The sequence below is a fragment of the Notamacropus eugenii genome, chromosome 2 (genome assembly GCF_028372415.1).
Source record: "Notamacropus eugenii isolate mMacEug1 chromosome 2, mMacEug1.pri_v2, whole genome shotgun sequence".
In the NCBI taxonomy this organism is placed as follows: Eukaryota; Metazoa; Chordata; class Mammalia; order Diprotodontia; family Macropodidae; genus Notamacropus; species Notamacropus eugenii.
In genome coordinates this window covers 89,750,431-89,771,315 of record NC_092873.1, presented here as the reverse complement: position 1 = coordinate 89,771,315, position 20,885 = coordinate 89,750,431, and the positions used below count along the sequence as shown (strand labels likewise).

General features: G+C 39.7%; 1 protein-coding gene across 1 annotated transcript in view; it reads left to right on the top strand.

The window, feature by feature from the left end:
* The window catches only part of IP6K3 (inositol hexakisphosphate kinase 3), a 35,149-nt gene extending 21,257 nt beyond the window's left edge, over positions 1-13,892 (top strand). The window contains exons 3-6 of the mRNA XM_072641781.1: positions 2,375-2,585; positions 6,146-6,312; positions 8,225-8,400; positions 12,145-13,892. Coding sequence (XP_072497882.1) covers positions 2,375-2,585; positions 6,146-6,312; positions 8,225-8,400; positions 12,145-12,609 — 1,019 coding nt within the window. The 3' untranslated portion in view covers positions 12,610-13,892. The remainder of the gene's footprint in view (positions 1-2,374; positions 2,586-6,145; positions 6,313-8,224; positions 8,401-12,144) is intronic.
* The last annotated feature ends 6,993 nt before the right edge of the window (positions 13,893-20,885 follow it).

The window sequence follows — 20,885 nt, the reverse complement described above, 5'->3', positions numbered from 1 at the left end:
TAATTATGACACCATCACTTCAATGAAAAATCTGTAATTTCATTTCCAGTAATACAGATCAAAACCCTTCTATAACTGGCTACAAGCTATTGGAGGGCTGCTATGGCAGAAAAATTCATCACTCTGCCCTAATCTGATCATGAATCTCTCTAAACCTAACTAAGCTGGTTCTCAGAAAACAGATATACAGTCTACCTGGACCCATAATTTGAGTCTTTCTATACTGGTAAGGGCTACCAGAGCTTGTGTGAGCTGGCTTAGCCTTCAACAGCTAAGGGTCACCTCAGGGCACTGGAAGATCATAGAATCTGGAAAAGGACCTTCGTGAAGGCTCCCTCCCAGTTGTTCTCAGAGTCATCTCTGCTTTTCCCTTTCGATTACCCCATATCCAAAATAACCAATTTTTAGCAATTCATCCTCTGCAGGTTATAGGGAAACTACAGTTTCAAGTCAAGCTCCTGTTGCCTCAAGCACAGTCTCCTGAGTGGTCTCCCTATCTCCAACTCTCTCATGCTATAACATTCTCTTTTCTTCCAAAGTAATCTTGCTAATGATGAGGTCTGATTACAGTATTGCCCTGTTCAAAAACCTTCAGAGACTGCCCCCCACTTCACTACTTACTGAAAAATTCAGCTGTTAGAAAAAAGGAGAAAGAGAAGTACAGGAGATACAAAAACTAAAATATGTCAATAAAATATTTTAAGGAAATAGTACAAATTCCTTAGTCTAGTATTCATAACCCTCTACAACCAGGCCTACCTTTCAAGAATGATTTCATATTACTCTCCTTTAGGCATTCCAATCAAAGTGGAACTTTACAAGCCTCCTGCCTCCACCCTTCCCTACCCTCACTCGTCTCCATGATTTTGCTCACATGGATTCTTCTGCCCATCCCACCTTACTCCCCAATTATCCTTCCCTTCTTTCAAGGTGCTGCTCTGGTGTCAACTTCTCCACAAAGCCTTCTCTGATTCTCTCCTCATCTTCCTACCCTCTATCCCCACCCCAACTCCACCCTGAACTGAAAGTGATGTGTCCCTCCTTAAGCCGTTCATGGCATTTTTGGCCTCTCCATTGCACTTATATTCTAATTTATATTATAGCTACTTGAGTATATGTCTTACCTCCTCTAGCAGACTGTGAAGTTTCTTGAGAGTAAGAATTGTGTCTTATCTTTGTATCTACAGCACCTTATAAATGTACACAGATGCTCCTTTTCTTCTATTAAAATCTAACACAAACTTTCCTTATCTCCCCTAGTCATTAGATGCTTAATAAATGTTCTGAAATTTGCTGAACCTATCTAATACACTAGCAGAGAAGACCATTTAGCAAATTAATTAACTGGGCTTCTGTATATTCTCCTGCTCCTCAAGCAAATTAGTCAGTAAGCCATTCTACTTTGATTACACCAGCAGTGGGCATTAGGAAATTTTATGAAGAGTAAGCAGGTTCATAGTATTTTCATGTCTACCTCAGATCAAAACACAAGGCTATATATAAATGCTAAACAGTTTTTTGGGGAAAGGATGAATTGGGGAAAGGATGAATGGGGAAAGGCTGAACATGGGGCTATTCTGAAGATTCCTCCCTGCCCCCAAAGAAGTGAATCAAAGGAGTTTTGAAGGAAGGTGAGAATTTTGTTTAGCTGAGAAAACCAGGGATTGGCATGTGCCCCAATCTCCTTTACTCTTCCATAGAAGAAACACGTCAGCTTCTCCCTGAGACTAAAACCATGAGCTGATGTGAGTTGCTCTCACATTTTGAAGTATGCCTTTGTTGGTTCAGCAGCTGTATGATCAGGAAAATACAACTATGCAAAGGAGCCTGGAACGCAAGAACATAATGCACAGAGCAGGCTTCATTTGAAGTATGAAGGGGCAAGGAAAGAAGGAAGAGTAGAAAAAAAGGGAGAGGCAAAGTAGAAAAGGCCTAGGGCTATTTTCTGTAGACTCTGTAGATAGCTCTGATCTCATTCTGGGATAGGATCTATTTCAGACTAAATTAGGCCAGTCTCCAAAGTTCTTCCTTAAGATGATGACACTTCAAGACAGACTGTTTATGGGGCAAGTAGCTCTTGCCATTGAAACTGTCATCTATTCTAAAATCATCTACCTTATCTGACTGCTTTTCTTCTCTCCTCCCTCCCACACCCAGTAGAGAGGCTATAGAAAGAGCCCTAGCATTGGTACCAGAGGACATGGGTTTGAATGCTGCCTCAGCTACTTAACTTCCTGTTGACTTTGGGCAGAACATTTTACTTCTCTGGCTATCAGAATTTTCCTCTGTAAAATGAATGGATTAAACTATTTGACCTCTAAGGTTACCACCAAGTCTAAACTTTTCTCCTCCTTTCTTTTCCTTCCTTTGTCAGGCACCATCACTGTGCATCTCCTGAAAGACAGCCGAGGACATCTCAGTTTGGTTGCCAGTCCACTGACAGACAACCACAGGCCCTATGATGTGTCACCCGAGTCATCAGTGATGCTCTGGCAGAAGCTGCAGAAGAACAGCAACAGCCGTGGTAATGACTGCCCTCTTGTTCAGTGGAAGCACACGCAACTGACACAGTCTCTTAAGGAGAGGTGAGCAGCACCTATAAGCCAAAATATAGGGAACAGACACCAACTCACCTTCCACCTGAACAGACTGTGTGTTATACCCCAAGAGGGTTCAAGGATGAAGTCCAGGCTAAAGACAGAGGGAGAGAGAGAGAGAGAGAGAGAGAGAGAGAGAGAGAGAGAGAGAGAGAGAGAGAGAGAGAAAGGGGGATAGAGAGAGAAAGAGAGAGAAAGGGGGATAGAGAGAGAGAGAGAGAGAAAGGGGGATAGAGAGAGAGAGGTGCCAATGGAAAGAACTTAGGTTTTAATCCTGGCTCTGATACCACAGGAAGTCACTTAACCTAAGCCTCAATTTCCTGATCTGTAAATCAAGAATAAAAATATTTGCCTATTTACTTTCCAGGGTCATTGTGGGAAAGCACTCCATGTGCCTTAAAATACTATATAAACAGTCAGATCGAGAATAACGGACATGGCAACCAATAAAAGAAATAATAGTATCTCTTTCTCAAATTTCCAAATTCCACTAGTAAATAAAGGTATTTTACATGACCTTTCTAGAAAAGAATGAATTTCTGCCCACACTTAATAAACGTTTCAGTCTGGCATTTGGTGTCTGCCCCCCAAAAAGCCAACGACAACTGTAGTAACAATAGCAACATGAATAACAAGAAATGTAGGAGAGCCTCTGCAAGTGCCTTCCTCATGTACCCCTGGGAGGAGGAAATGCAAGTAGAATTGGTTTTCTTTTTTCATTTAGTGGAGAGAAAGGAAAAAGTAAAGTGAAATTATACCTGAAATGTTTTATTCTCTGACACAGTTGTGGCGGAAAGAGAAGTGAGTGTGGTGTTCACTGGGTTAATTTGCTTTTTTTAATGTAAGAATATGAGAGGTTTCAAGGGTCTTGTGACCTTAGAGAGATTGTTGGACACTGGGATATTGTCAACTGACCTTTCTCAGATGAAGAGGATCCCTGGGGGTTCATAAAAGCTTATCTGGAACAAAACTGACCTAACTCAATGTAAATACTACCCTTCCTGAAGTAGTCCCAGCATCTAATCAAGTAAGCCTGTTGACTACATGAGCCTAGAACAATCTCCATTTTAGAGATAGGGTAACCAAGGCAAAAGAGAGTAGGCAGAAGTCACAGAGCTGGAAAGAGGTCCCATGACTACTGTGCTCCCATCCACTAACCAAGATGGAATTCCTCCTTTGATCCAAGTCTATACTGAGAAAATAACACTATTACTATTCTAGGTCACTTGGAAATGAATTTAAACAATTCCAAAATTCTGCACTGGGTTAACTTTCTTTTGAATTATTCTAATAATCATCAATGACTTCATTACATGGGTTGTCATGGCCAAGGAATATATTATCTAATGAACCAGCATAGTGGTAATGAGCTCAGTACTTAGGTAGCCTAATCCGTGGAAAAAAGAATGTCTGTGGGTCAGCCTAGGGGCTCCATTGGTATCCTCAGGATGCCCAGAGAAATCAAGGATGGTCCCCAGCACAAAGGGTAGAGCCACTGTGGCAAATATCTGGAAAGACATGAATAAGAGTAGCATGAATGGGCAGGCATGCATGGGTTTCAACCTATATCACACAGGGATGAGATCACAGGTTCATTTGAGTATCTGAGTATATGTGCTTTAGAAAAATACAGTTAATGTTTAGTTATTAATTTTGTTTTTAGCAAGGATTCTACAAAGTTAACTTTAGTTAACAAAACCAATTAAACTTAGATTTACAACTGTAAAAGACCTCTACCAAACAGATAGCTCTAACAAAAGACAGTAGGTGACACAATGGAGAAAGCCCTGGGCCTGGAAGTCAGAAAGACCTGAGTTCAGATCTAGACTCAGATGTTTGCTAGCTGCGGGACACTGGACAAATCACTTAATCTCTTTTTGCCCCAGTTTCTTCATCTGTAAAACAGGAGTGTTAACAGGGCTGTTGTAAGAATCAAATTAGTTAGATAATATCTATTTGTAAAGCACTTAATACAGTGCCCGACACACAGGAAATGGTTAATAAACGCCTTAAAAATACAATTCTATTTAATTAGCTATAATGAATTCAATAAATATTTATTAAGTGACTATCATGTATTTCAAGGCCTTCCACTGAAGTCTTACTAGAACTAATGCTAGGTTCTCAAAGTTTACACCAAGAAAGCAAAAGCTCTGCCAGATCTTAGCCAGGCTAACAAGCCTTCCAGTACTAGTAAGACTGGAAGACCCCAAGTTTTCCATTTGAGTACCAGATCTGTTAAGTTCAGAGAGACACATTGCCATAGTGTTGGCCATCATCAGGTGATAAATTTTTTTAGTCACCATAACTCATGAAACTAACTACTGAGATGTGGATAGATTTCAATCTTCATAAATCCTTGAAGTACTGAAGCAACAAGACACTATTCAACACTAGGAGAAATATAAATATTAAATAACACACAGTCCCTATACTCAAGAAGCTTATGGACTAGTAGGGAATATAAGCCGTATAGATATATATATGTATATATTTAATATAAATGAGAATACGATACATGCAAAAGATTAGTACAAATAGGGAAAGGAAAAATTTCAGCAAGAACAGGAAAGTTATTCTAGATCTAGAGAAGGGTATGAGAAAATGCAAATTATGCCCTTGGAATGACACTGTCTTCCTTCTCCCCACCCAGCTCCTTTCAGTTTCCCACTTCCACACTTTTCCTTATACTGTTCCCTATGCCTTAGAAAGTCCCGTCTCCCTCTCTTCAATTAGTGGATCCCTAAACATCTTTTAAAATCCAACTCAAGCTTCTCTGATATCCTCTAGCCTGTAATAAGCCTTCTCTCTTGGGCCTCACATAGCACTTTGATTTGAAATGTACTTATCATGTACTAATATGTTAGCATTACCTGTATAAGCATCACACTGACACTTTGCCCCCACTAGACAAGAAGCTCCCTAAGGATGAGGACAGTGTCCCAACTCTGCCAGCCTCTAATTGTATTACCTTAGGTGAGTCACCAAATATCTCTAAGGTTCAATTTCCTCACCTAGAAATTTAAGGGGCTGGGCTAAGATCTCTTCTATCTCCAACAATGTATAAGTCTTATCAAACTTTCCTCTCTTCCTCCAATGATTCAAGGGGGCCTTTAATAAACGTTTGCAGAGTCCACGTTACATACTTACTGCAGAAAGGCTGATAGTTTAGCTAGAAATAGTAAGATCAAAGATCTAGAGCCACATCCAGGAATCTCAAAAACCATCTAGTTCAAGTCCCTCTCGTTATGGGTGAGGAAACTGAGGTTCCGGTTGGGGAATGACTTTTCTAAGGTCACTGAGGTAGTAAGTATCCGAAGTAGAATTTGAACCCAAGCCCTCTGACTACAGAACCAGTTCCTGTTCCACTGTATTATGAGGCCTCAGAGGTTTTGTTTTGGGCAATACAACGGTTCTAGAGCTGGAAAAGAGCTAGGAAAAAAAAGTCAAACTTTGTCCAGGTGCTTAGCAAATAAACACAAGTAATTTGTCTTTTTCTGAAGCTAGCAGCCCATCACATTTCTTTCCATGTGCTTCATTCACCCAAGCTGTCCAGGCAAAACACTCCTGAGAACCGAATTCCACGTCTCCTCCTTTATGGAAGACACAAATGGTAACCAGGCTGAGAAGAAGGGCTACAACCCGTGGAGACTGAACTGCCATAAGGAACATATGACCCGGATGTACTCTGAGTACCAAGAGAACAAAATGCATCGTATCCTTGCTTGGATTTCCTCCTAGGACACCCAAAGTCAGTGGAAAAAGCTAGTGTAGAAACTATCAGAGAACCACTGGCTTAAAGCAGGGACAAAGTCCAGACGACATTTCAGGGAGACAGACGTACTAGAGATGTGAGGGACAATGCCTTTTCATTGAAAGGCTTTAATGCTTGGAGAATTCTTGGTAGCTAACAATATTCACTGGCTAAACCCATCTAAAACTTTTTTTTCTAGTTGGATTTCCCTATACAGGGGTAAATAGTAGGTTGGCTGCTGTAAAGATTAAACTTCTGTAGTTGCCACAGAAAATCAGCAACGTGGCACTGTGGATATAGCATTTACTAGCCTTGGAGTTAGGAAGCCTTGGTTTGAATGGAGAGCCCGACACTGCCTTGCCTGGGCTGTGGAATCACTGACAAAGGCATCTCAGTTTTCTCGTTATAAGGTAGATATAATAGTTCTTGTAATATCTACTTCATAGAGCTGTTGTAAGGCTCAAATATATAATGGAGATAAAGTGCTTTGTGAAAGTTATAGCACTATGGAAATGTCAGCTCTTATTATAAGGCAGATTATAAATAGAAGTGGCAGCACAGACTTCTACCCAAACATGGACAGCTTCTACTCTCAAATGCAGAGTCCCCTTGCAAAGAGAAATGTCACTCCACACCCAATAAGAACACTATAGACAGTGGTGGCCAAGAATGGAAAGGGGAGAGGGTAAAGGAACACATAGGGAGATAGTTTTGGGACTTCCAAGCCCCAGTCAGTGATTCAAATTTATAGAGCTTTTGATAAACAGAGTCCTCCACCTGAGCCCTACATGCAAATCACCTTCCAGAAGTACAGCCATACACATTAGTAGAAATTCATGAGCCTGAGACCTAAAAAATTAGGCCAAACAAAAAGAGTGTGTGCAGGTAAAAATTTGAACTAAAACTATCACCCCCAGAATAACCAATATCAGTGTTCCTACTGTATTGCTTGCAAGAATGGACTAGGCTGGTGGAAATTTTTGCTGACTGCTATTTGCACAAACAAAAGAAATACAGTCAGTATTCTGAGAGAAAATCATTTTTCATGTTAGGAATGATTTGCCTCCTGCTGACGTCACTGTGGATCATGTCAGTATGAGTCATGCTGTATGGGGCGGGGCTTGGAGGGACCAGCAAAGTCTCACCATAGTTCCCTTTCTATACCTCCACATTCTCCACAAAGACCTCATTAAATTTTTGTGAATGTAAGACTGAGCTAGCATATTTCTCAGAGGCAGCAGTGGGGAAAAAAGGATGAATTCATGCAACAAGACAGTTAAGTAGCACATGAGGCTAAGCAGTCCAGGATCCCCTAGTAGGGGAATTTGGGTTTAAAAAGCCCCCTAGTCACTGCTACATTCCTGCAAACTGGTGACTTGTTACATAGTCATATTTGCACCTCTACTCCCTAAGAAACTTTTTCAGGAAAATTACTCCAGTGAAATTAATATTCCTTAAATCTATCTCTGAAGTTTATGTCAACCCACTTCCCTAAAAAGATATTGGTCCATTCATTTACTTGTGATTTTATCCCTATGATTTTATGCTATAAAATGTAAATTGTGCACAGCCTACCAGGGATCTCATGCCTACATCTAAATTTAAATCTGAGAGAAGGAACTACCCTTAAAATTTCCCCTAAATAAATGGGCTTGTTAAGAAGTCAACATCTTGAATTGTAATAACATTGGTAATAACACTGCTAATGTCCTGAATTGTTAACAACACTTGTATCCTTGTCAATAATGAAAAACTGGAGTAAAAGAAACCTAATCAAGACATGACATTTAATTCCTAGAATTGTCCTACCCACCTCCTATGGGGGCAATAATCTCTTCAATCCATGATGTTTTCCTTAACTTAGCATGACTAGGGTTTTTGCTGCTTGAAAACGTAGTGTCAAAGTACAAGCATCCCTGCATTCTTGACCTGAAGATGGGCACCAGGCAACATGGAGACGATGCCTCCGAGGAGAAAAAAGCCCGTCACATAAAGAAGTGTGAACAAAGCACCTCTGCTTCCCTCGGGGTTCGCATCTGTGGCATGCAGGTAGGACTTGTAAACAACTCACAGTACAGCTGTCCCATGTTTGCCCTTGACATGCAACAACATTAAGTGACCCACCTAGAAACTTCTCCAGACACCTGACCAGCCTACCGTTTAAAAGTGAGCACTGACAAGGAACAATGACATGTAAACCTTATCATAATGTGGGTCTGTGTTTCTTCAACTCACCTGGCACTATCATAGTATTCAAAATGTACCATTTTGGAACTTGATCTTACAGTCTTGGGGCAGCTGAAACTTTCAACAATGTCTATGTGACTTTTGCCTACAGAATGATTCAGACTTTACCACTGGCAGGTGTCAAGATTTGGGGGAAGGACTGAAAGAAAACAATTTCACTATGAGACACTGCGACTTCCCGATTTCCAATCCTTTGTAATGACAGAATTGAATCCTTTAATTCTCTGACGTTGAAAGGAGAGTGTAATGTCTGTGTTCCCATTAGTAATTTACCCATCTTCATTTGCCATTTTTTCTCACTGATGCCATTGGTTTTGATTAAGAATGTGTAAAGACTAAGTTAAGGCAAGAAGATGTTTAATTTCATTTTCCTGATACAACAGTTCATTTTTATTACTCTGCTACGGCTTACACAAGAAGCTGCAGAAAAATAGGAGGAAATTAAGTTTTTCGTGCTCATTCATTCTTATGGTCTGTCTAGTCAGAGTAAAACTAGACGACGATTTGGTGGTAAACATTATAGCTTTCCTTAATTGAAACTGCCACCCCGTAAAGCGAGGCATTAAATCTATAAATTTGCTTCACATACATCCCTTAGAAAATGTGGAATACTACCTTCACATGAGTGAAGCATGATGATTTGTAGCATCAACTGCATCTTTCCCCAGACCCCAACTTTCTTAACGTGATCTATTTAGTAAACAATACAAGCTTTGTACTATACACAAGCTAATATGACACAGAGACCACCGAAAACAAAGTAGGAAGACTATCAGCTCTTTCTTGGAAGTTTCTTTGCAAATGGAATCACAGACTTTTAGAACGGTATCTTACACCTAAGATATCGCCTAGTTCAATCTCTTTGTTTTACAGAGAAGAAAACTCAGTGACTTGTGATTTCTCCATGTTCACCCAGATGAAGGCAGAACTGGGATTTTAACCCAGGGTCCCTGACCCTCAGCCCAGAACTCTCAGCCACGTCTGACTCTTAGTGGGATTTTCTTGGCAAAGAAAATGGAACAGTTTGCCATTCCTTCTCCGGTTCACTTGACAAATGAGGAAACTTAAGGAAAACAGGGTTAAGTGACTTGCCAGGGTCACATAGCTAATATGTATCTGAAGCCAGATTTGAACTCAGGAAGATGAGTCTTCCTAACTACAAGTTGGCCATTCTATCCATTATATCACTTTGCTGCCCCCACTTACAAAATATTAAGAGTACTACAAGTTTGGAACCCAGAATCTCTCCTGTAGAATAGGAACTTTACTCCAAGATATCACAGGCATATTCCATCAAACTGGACCCAACAGTAGTATGCCAAACCTTCCTGTCTGCTATGCCAGCCTCTAGGCATGGCTTAGCTGCTGCTACCCACAAGAACAAGGGTGGAAAGAAGAGCAGGCAGATGGGAGGGGACTCTTTCACTACTGCTGTGCTCCATTCATGACAACCAAAACTTTTCTCCTGTCTGCTTCCTTCTGGTGACTAAGTTACTACTTGAGCATAGTTAGTGCCAAGGAGCTAGAACCATCAGCACTGCAGAGCCACTCTGCCCATCCATTTTGCTCACATTTCTGTGAACTTCATTGGTAAACACATTCATCTAGCCTGCTTTTTAGAGTGCTGGAATTTTTTCAAATTTTCATTAGATCTATCTAGATAATATTCAGTAAATTTGAATTGAAGAGGGACAGAATCAGGGCTTAAATCATTATTTGGAAGATGAATTCCATAAAATATAAGATATATTTACTTGCTCACTGTTATAGTACTGAAATATCTTCAGCTTAGGGTTAGTCAGAAAGCCTAACTTTTCTTCCCATCCCTATTCTAACACCTCTCCAATCTATCCTTTTACATGTCTGCCAGGATAATCTTCTTAATGCAAAGGTATGGCCACATTAGTCCTCTTCTTGAAAAGCCACATTCAAGGTCTTCCCATTGGTCTCTGATAAAGGATGAACTCCCAATCCTAACCTTCAAGACCTTCTCTGATCGACCTTCCCAGACTTACCTGACACTACACCCCTTTACACACACCATGTTCGACCAAACTACACTCTTGGCTACTCATGGTTCTTCTCCTGCCCTTGACTGTCCCTGAGACCTCACTCCCCAAAAGAGGCAGCATGGCACAGTGTATGACAGCAGAACAGTCAGTCAGCCTTGCTGAACCTCAGTTTCTACATCTATAAATGGGACTAGTGATGTTCCTACTACTTCACATGGATGTGAGGAAAGCATTCTGTAAGCTTTAAAGCATTGTAGAAATGTGAATTATTCTTGTTTTTATTGTTAGGAGTCGGTGTAACAGCCTCACCATATGGAATCAGAACTCTAGCTCTGCTATGGATTCATTGCCTGCATAAGCCTGGGTAAACCACTTAGCTCCATTTCCTCACCTGTAAAATTTCCATAAAGTAGGAGTAGGTGATCTCTAAGGTCCCTTCTAGGGGACTATGAACTACAATCTTATGAATGGATTGCTTTCCACAGACATCCAATGCACTTCAACAAACACTGATGAAGCAGTTCAGGGGTGTAAAGCCCTAGGGATACAAAGACTAAAACAAACAGTCCCAGCCACCAGGAGAAAAGGTGGCAGTGAGTATAATATGCCCACGATCACCAGAATGTTAGATAGAAAAGGATGAAGCTAGAGGAAATTTCCAAAGTTTTCCAGACAAACATGAAGCAGGGAGAGAACATTCCAAAGCAGGAGTAATCAGGGAAGGCTTTACAGAGGAGTTGGCAACTATGCTGAGACTCAGAGGAGGAAAGGAATTCTAAACCTAGTAGTGAGGATTAAGTTCTAGAGAAGGTTGGGAAGGTCAGTTAGAGAGAAAGAAGGGGAAGGGAAGGGAAAAAGACGGGCATGAGGGAGTGGAGGGTATTGGAAGAAGGTATGGAACAGAGAGGATGTCCTTGGGCTCTGGGACTTTCCCAAGAGCCCCTGCCACCTGTCCCCTTACCTTTCTCCTGAGAGCCCCTCTTCCCACTAAACCAGGGAAGACCACTGTCTTCACATCTCCATCTACTAAATTCTATCTTCCTTCCTTCCTTCAAGTCAAATGCATCTTTCTCTATGTAGTTTTTCTTGACTCTCCAAGTGAAAATGATTTCTCCTTCCTCAAATCTCTCCTTGCATTTTGTCTGAACCTTTCCTTTGCACTTAATACATTCTCCCTTGCAACCCAGTAATTTGTGAACAGGCCTTTCTTCCCCTACTATAATGTAAGCTGCTCAAGAGCAGTGTCTGGGGTGCATCTATCTTTGTATCCCCAGTGCCTAACACACAGTAGACACTTCATAGATCTGCTTCTAATGACATGAAATTAAAGTCCCAAACAGAAAGTATTTTAAAACCTAGGAGCCAAATTTGCACTTAATGGTGGTTATTAGAAATGTCAACCATGTCTAAGCTGTGTTTCCTAGAAGCTTGATTATGCTTTATATAAGTTCATAATGCTGCAATATAAAAAGAAACAATTTTCAGGAAAGTTTTCACTCACATTTTATTCTTGTTCTTCTTTTTTTAACCCAAGGTTTATCAAGCTGATTCAAACCACTTTCTCTGTAAAGATAAATATTATGGAAGGAAACTTTCAGCTGATGGGTTCAGGAAAACTCTCTATCAGTTCCTGCACAACGGCTTACACCTTCGAACAGACCTCCTGGAACCCATCCTCTTCCAACTCAACGCTCTCCTCTCAGTCATTAAGAACCAGAGTTCCTATCGGTTCTACTCCAGTTCTCTCCTCATCATCTATGATGGACAAATGCCCCCAGAAAGAACCACGGGCAGTCATCTTCAGGGATGCTTGCAGAAGACAAACTGCTCCTCTCCAGAAGGGCTCTCCAAAGTTGATATCCGCATGATAGACTTTGCACATACAACTTACAAGGATTCTCGGTACAACCACACCAGCTATGATGGACCAGATCATGGCTATATTTTTGGCCTAGAAAATCTCATCCAGATTCTTCAGGATATCTCAGAAGTTGAATGACACTTGATGAAACTGCAAGGACTTTGCTGGAGTACAGTTCTCAAAAGGGACCTACTATTAGCAAGGGCAGACTATGCACCCCCACAGCTTTTTAACTACTGTGTCTACTTAGAAGAGCTGTTTGGAAGGAGAGCCCAGAAAGCTTCCTATATTAAGGCAGGAGACTTATGGGAAATAATGCTAAAGAAGCCAGCTGCATGGAATACCCACGTTTAATTAATTCCACATACTCTCGAATCACAACATAAGGCTATTAGCAACAAAGTAGAATTCAATTGAGCAGCTTGGTGGTGCAGTAGACAGAGTGCTGGGCCTAGAGTCAGGAAGATTCATCTTCCTGAGTTCAAATCTGGCCTCAGAAATGTACTGACTGTGTGACCTTGGGCAAGTCACTTAACCCCATTTGCCTCAGTTTCCTCATCTGTAAAATGGGCTGGAGAAGGAAATGGCAAACCACTCCAGTATCTTTGCCAAGAAAACCCCAAATGGGGTCACCAAGAGTTGGACATGAGTGAAAACTACTGAACCAAGAGAATTTAAGATGGGTGCATTTTGGATACCATTCAAGGGTATTTAGCTATTGAAGTAACAAAATAACCTCATTTATGGGTAAATTTACCTATCACTTGATCTCATAGCATGGACCTCAAGGACAATGTTATAGCAAGGTACTGGCGTATTTGCATCTAAGAATCTCTTCCATTTGTTTTTCTACAACCCTACAGAAACTGTGAGGCAACTAAAAACACTACTTGAAAAAGTCTTAAGACATAATATGGACAACCTCAATATCTTTCTGATTACATGGGCTACTCACTCTGAAAAACGCATGAAGAGTTCACTGAGGGGGTTTATCCTTTTCAAGAGACATTTTACAAGGTACAGAATCCAATAGAATGAGTTTACAGGTCTTAGGTTATTTTTGTCTTTTTCACTCAGGCTCATAAGGGTGGGCCAACAATAAGACTATACATGAGTAACGGCAAAACCCACAGACTAAATTCTCCATAGCCATGTGTCTCACTGAGGCTGTCTATACAGAATCATAAATGACCACTAGAATGATTCTGTTATGCATTGACCATGTGGAGACACATACTATGACACGCAGCTTCAAATAGGGTAAGAATTAGTCAAAGATGAGCCACTTATAATGAGCTACAATTTATATATGTAAAGTTTTTATTTATTTTGGGAAGGAGTTTGGGGTAAGGAGCAGGGAGGAACAGGAGGCCTGAAGGGCACTGGGAAAATGTTTACAAGATTAGTGGATAAATGTAAATATGGAGCAAGCTGCAAAAAGTTCTAATTAATTCCTTTCTGTGCAGGGTGAAAACTTATTATATTACCCTATTACAGAGATATAGAACTCAATTAAGAAAATAAATTTGTTAATAAAATTGTTTGGGTCACTAGTGTTTATTTGGTTTGTCTGATTACCTCTTCTGTTTACTTATTCTAATCATTATGCAATAGAGTGATTCTATTTCATAAGTGACCTGAGTTAGTGGAAAGCAGAGGGGAGTGCTTGGGTTGGGCTTTACAGGGACAAGGTTCAAGTCCCAGTTCTTCCAATTACTAGTTGTGTGATCCTTAGAAAGCAGTTTCCCTCTGTGTGACTCAGTTTCCTCATCTGTACAATAGAGTTGCTATTTGCACTACCCATCTCACAAGGTTGTTGAGGGGAAAGTGCTTTATTTAACCTGGAAACCACTGTTTTAAGCTGGAAAACTACACTTCATCAATTTCCCATATTTTCTTACTTGCATTCCTTCTAGAGGAAGCTAAGTTAGTTAAAAGTTCTTGACTAAAAAACCGCTTGTGCTGATTTGCAAGGCTGGCTATCAGACCTGACAAGTAGGCCTTTCACCTGAACCCTATTCAAGAAATAAGATTCTGAACTGTCATGGGAACTAATTACAATGAACTTTCACTTATGCAGTCAGTGGTTCAGCAGAAGGAACACTGGAAAGAAGTTCAGGAGAAGTTTAAGTCTTGGTACTACCACTTTAAGTTCCTCCCCCTCCTCAGAGCCTCCCTCAATTTCTTTATCTTTGAGATGAAAGGGTCAGATTAGATATTGCTAAACTTCCTTTAATCTCTACATCTCCAAGACCCTTTCCAGATCTCGAATTCTATCATTATATGGAATAAGGATGAGGCTGGTAAGTCAAAAAAAAAGTTTTGATTTTGTAGTCATATGTATTGTTTTATTCCCTCACAGGCAAATCCCATTTGCCTCCCTAATTATAGGTTCATGGGATTTGTAGCTGAAAGGGATATTAGAGGTCATCTATTAAAATGCCCTCCTTTTATACAGTAAGAAACTGGGGTCCAAAGAGATCACCTGAGTAGTAAGTAGCAGAATGAGGACTGGAAACCAAGTCTCTCGACTCCAAATCTGATGCTCTTTTCAACTATACCATACAAATATTAATATTACAATTAGTCTGCATTCCCTGAACACATAGTTCACGGTGGAAGTCAGTCTAGAAATAAAATTTCACTGACGGTTTTGAAGTCAGGAGAAAACTAGGTTCTAATTCTACCTCACACTTTTATTACCTGCAACCCAAAGCAAGTCACCTAACTTCTCTGTGCCTCTACTCTTTCATCTAAAAACTGAGGATAATATTATTTGTAATAGCTTTCTCATAGGGTTGTTGTAAAGATCAAATGAGATAATGCAGGTAAAAAGCAGGATGTAAGCCTTAAAGTACTATCTATGCCTGTCAGCTATTACTATTATGGATCATCTGCTAAGTAAATTACTAAAACACAATTCTCATAATGCAAATCTCATCTACCATATTAAATACATATTCTTCCAACTAGCTTTCAGTCTCCTCTATAATTTAGCTCCAAACTTCATATTCAGCTTCTCTTATGTTATTTTTCATACTACAAACTGTCCATTCTAATGAGGCTGGTCTCCTTATAGATGATGCACATTCCTGCCTCCAAGCCCTTGTCTTCTCCTCCATCCTCCCATCTACCTCTTCAAATTCTATTCTTCAAAGCCTACAATCTGGTCTCTTCCGTAACATCTACCTTCACTCCTATTTTAAAGAATAGGATAAAGCAGGTGGGCTGGGCCTCATGGGGTTCACTGAACCTTGGTGGAACCCCTATCATCTCCGGGCATGATCCTCAGCTTTGCGGGTTCAGAAATTCAATTTTATCACTTCACCTAACAGGGAGCAGACTGTGTTAAGGGCTGTTAAGGGGTCCCCTGCACTTGTCTTTTTGAGTTGCCACCAATGCATGCAGGAGGTCCTGAATGTGTCATGGGTGAGGCTCCCCCAACTGACATAATGTGTTGTTTGCAACCCAAAATGAACTCCCTATGTGTCTTTGGGAGGCAAGACAGGTACCAGCTGGTCTACGCCAGGCTGGGAAAATGGTTATGCAGTTGGCATCCTTTGAAGATAAGTGGACCCTCCTATCTTCATAATCTAGTGGTTTCCAAAGGAATGCACCTTTTGCCATTGCCTTGCCCCTCCCCTTCAGGAGGTTTTGTCTCTTTTTCCCACTTTTACGGCACCTTTCCTCTCCCATGCCATGTTCCTTCCTGTTTTTTCCTCCTTCTTTTGTTATACTGTCATAAATATACAAACTTCTGTAAGGACTGTAAACCCTTTGGGTTCTGCATACATGTTGATTTCTCTTGTAATAAACCTGATTTTCACATAAGTCTTGTGACATTATGATTACCTGTTGACAACTGATGCTAACCAAATTTTTAAAAAGCAACTGCTTTGCAAAGCATCAAGCCAATTTATTAATTTACATTTGAGAGATATATCTTTCTACTAACCATTATACTTGTGCTTAATATCTTGGAAACTCCACTAGCATCATAGCCTTTTAGAGTTGGAAGAAACCTTAGATTCCTTTTAATCCAACTCTCTTGTTTCATAGGAGAAGAAACTTAAGGGCCAGAAAAGTTATATGACTTGCCCAACGTTACATAAGGAAAGTGACTTGTATCTAGGTCTTCTGATCATAAATCTAATATTCACTCCACTACACCATGCTTTCACTAGTTCGGTTTGTGCTGTATATTGAGCCCAAAATCAGAGCAAAGGTCATTGAAACATCTTGGGGAGTATTTCATATTTCATCTAGTACTTTGGAGGAGAGCGTGAGACTGATGACTTTGAAGCTCTCCCTCACTTAAATTCAATTTCCACACACAAGCCAAGACCTCACCCTCATGATGTCCCCTTTGAGAATGAAGCATGAACAATAACAAAAACAACAATTTCATCTAAGCCCGAGATTCCCCAACCTATCTAACAAGAGGGATTATTTTTCATGTTCCTCTACAAAGAGGGATGCTACTTATCATTTAAGTCTTGAATCACCAGAGGTTGGTTGAGAGTATAGCAGTGCTGAAGGTGAAGTACCTGGAGGAAACACCATGGGGATGAATACCACAGTTAGCGAACCTTCTTCCCCAGTAGGAATCATAGGAAACTGTAGGGCAGGGCACAGCAGAAAGAAGAGTGTGGGGGCTACAGGTGTTTGGAAATCTTCTAATAGATTCTGATCTACAGATCAGAGATCTTTGACACGAGCACCATTCCATAGTACACTTTCCCACAGACTATAATACTCTGTCTGCTCCTTGGAAAGGACTGAATAAATAGGGACAAAATGTTATTCTCTAGCTTCTCTTGGTAACCCCACCATTCAGTTGTTTACACTGGTCAATAAACCAGCATCCTGCATTTCGATGTTCTTTCATCATTAATCATCAACTACTACCACCACTGTCACTGTCACCATCATCATCCCTAAAATGTTCCAAATTACAGCTTATTTATCACTGACTACATTTTAGACTGCTTCAAAATGAGGTGGATGGTGGCTTTCACATTTTCTTAACTAGCTATATCCAAATCAGTCAAGGATAGGTCATTCCTAAATAGGATCCCTAAAGACAAAAATTAATCCTGCCATGCTATGTGGATTACTGTGAGTTTCTGCAACAGAAGCTGATTGTTTACCTTATCCTTAGATTTTAAAATCCATCTTATCTTGCGCCCCTTACACTCTGTGCCAAGAGTTCTTTTTTTGTGTGTCAGAGATCCCTTTGTCACTCTAGCAAAGTTTAAAAGATCCCTTCCTAGAATAATGTTTTTAAGTGAATAAAATAAAACACAAAGAAACTAATTATATTGAAACACAGTAATCAAAAAAACAAGTTCAGGTGGCCTAGCCATACCAGATCTCAAACTGTATTACAAAGTGGTAATCATCAAAAGAATCTACTACTGGCTAAGAAATAGAATGGTAAATCAGTGGAATAAATTAGGCAGATAACACATAGTAATAAATGACAATAGTAATCTAGTGTTTGATAAACGCAAAGATCCAAGCTTTTGGGATAAGAACTCACTATCTGACAAAAACTGCTGGGAAAACTGGAAAGCAGTTTGGCAAAAACTAGGTGTAGACTAACAGCTTACACCATATACCAAGAAAAGATCAACATGGGGACAAGATTTAGTCATAAAGGGTGACACCAAAAGCAAATTAGGGGATCATGGATGGTTTATCTGTCAGATCTATGGATAAGGGAGGAATTTACAACCAAACAAGAAATAGTGAGCACTACTGGATGTATAATGGATAATTCTGATTAAAGTTAAAAATTAAATTTTAAAAAATTAAATTAAAAAGATTTTGCACAAACAAAATCAATGCAGCCAAGATTAGAAGGAAAGCAGAAAACTGGGGGAGGAGGATTGTTATAGCAACTTTCTCTGAAAAAGACCTCATTTGTCAAAGACATAGAGAACTGAGTCAAATTTATAAGAATACAAGTCATTTTCAATTTGATAATTGGCCAAAAGATATGAACAGATAATTTTTTGATGAAGAGATAAAAGCTACTTATATGAAAAAGTAGTTTAGCTCACAACTGATTATAGAAATTCAAATTAAAACAATTCTGAGGTAGCACCTCATACCTATCAGACAGGTTAACATGAAAGAAAAAGAAAATGACAAGTGTTGGAGAGGATGTGGGAAACTGACATACTAATGCACTGCTGATGGAGTTGTGAACTGATCTAATCATTCAGGAGAGCAATCTGGAACTATATTCAAAGGGCTATAAAATTGTGCCTTTGACCCTGCAATACCACTTAATACTAGGTCTGTATCCCAAAGAAATTTTTAAAAAAAAAGGACTTATACTTACAAAAATATTTATAGCAGCTCTTTTTGTGGTAGCAAAGAATTGGAAACTGAGAAATCCCCATCGTTTGGGGAGTGGCTGAACAAGCTGTGGTATATGATTGATGGGTTATTATTGTGCTATACAAAAAGATAAGCAGAATGCTTTCAGAAAAAACTTGAAAAACTTACATGGATTGATGCAAAGTGAGCATAACCAGGAGAACACTGTACAAAGTAATAGCAATACTGTATGATGATCAACTGGTGAATGACTTAGCTATTCTCAGCAATACAATAGTCTAGGACAATTTTAAAGAACTTACAATGAAAAATGTATCTACCTCCAGAGAAAGAACTGATGGAGTATGAATATAGATCAAAACATATTTTTTTAATTTTATTTTCATGGGGTTTTTTTGTCCTGTGTTTTCTTTTACAACATGACTAATATGGAAATGTTTTGTATGACTGAAAGACAATTTGCAACTCAAAATTTTAAAAAAATGAATGTTAAAATTGTTTTTACATTTAATTGGAAAAATTAAATATTCAAAAAAGAAAAAACTGAATGAATACCAAAATGTATTTATTTATTGCTGCTATTTAGTCTTAACTAATGTGTCCATTTCCATAGCAATCTACGGCTATGAAGGAAAGAAGGAAGGAAGGAAGGAAGGAAGGAAGGAAGGAAGGAAGGAAGGAAGGAAGGAAGGAAGGAAGAGAAAGAAAGAAAGTTAGTTCACAGATCGCAGCTTAAGAACTCCTGCTCTGTGGCAGCCCATATTGATCTTTCCCTTCTCTGAAGTTCTGGTGCATGTGTGGTCAGTTTCATGTTGCTCAATTATTTTCTAATTGAATCTTATTAAAAGTCTAGTTCTCTCAATTTCTTAGGACAAGGGAAATAGCTTACCATTGTTTTTTTAATATAAATAGCATGGCTGGCCATTTCAGACTGGATCTCATGGGATTTGTTTACCCTTCATGAAATCATCATGGTTCCAGTTCAGTTCTTAGTTTTGCAGATTTAGAAATTTAATTTTATCAGTTCATTCAGGGATGATCAAGCTCTGGGGAATAGTGCGCGCGCGCGCACACACACACACATACACACACATACACACTAATAAACCACAATGCCTAACATAAGGAGGGCATTTGATAAATACTTATTGATTGATGTTTGAATAATCCTCACATGGATGATTTAAAATGTCCTCTATTGAGAATTCTGACTTTTCATCACCTTATATTTTATGCCTAGTGAGTGTAACACAACTGGGCACAGAGACAGCTATTTGCCAGAAGTCATTCACAGTCCTATATATTTTCTGTGGCCCTAGGAATGTCAAGATGCCATCTCCCATCTGCTCAAACGTTTGCCTTTTCTGAACGAATGCATTCTTCCTTCTAAGCACTGTTGACTAGACGCAGATTCAATAAGACATTTTCTGACTTTATTCAAACACAGCACTTCCCTACCATGAAACCATATCTTTCAGTCCAAGAATTTCCAATGGTGTATAGGGTTTTCGTGACGGGAAGAAGACATGCAGAAAGAACAACGATTTTTGGAGCAATGTAGACAAATGATAAGAGATGTAATCGAGAAAAACATCAGTGAGCTTGGAAGTCAAATAAACCACTTGTGCTCTTATCCATACCTTGCCTCCCAAGCTGTCTGCTGGAAAGGATGAAGAGCAATGTATTGTTTATAAGAGAACTAGACTGGGAGTCAGGAGATCTCTCTACAGAGTCTCTCAATTCGGCTCCACCACAAAGTACCTAAGTGAATCTGACAAAGTCATTTGACCCCTCAGGACCTCAGAATTTCCAGCTATGGGATCCCACAACAGCACTACTTCCCCCATTCCTCATCTTCTCTTCACATTCTACCTCAAAAAAACATTCAAGGAACATTTAAAAAGCAAAAAAATCTTTTATAGGGTAGGTTGTTACTCTTGGTTTCCATGGGAGTGACTGCAGAAGGGAGACAGCAGAATGCCAATCTCTTAAGTTCCACGTATTTTTTGTTAGCCTAAAGACCTACAAAAATGTATGCCAGGGCCCAATATGGCAATTTGAAGGCA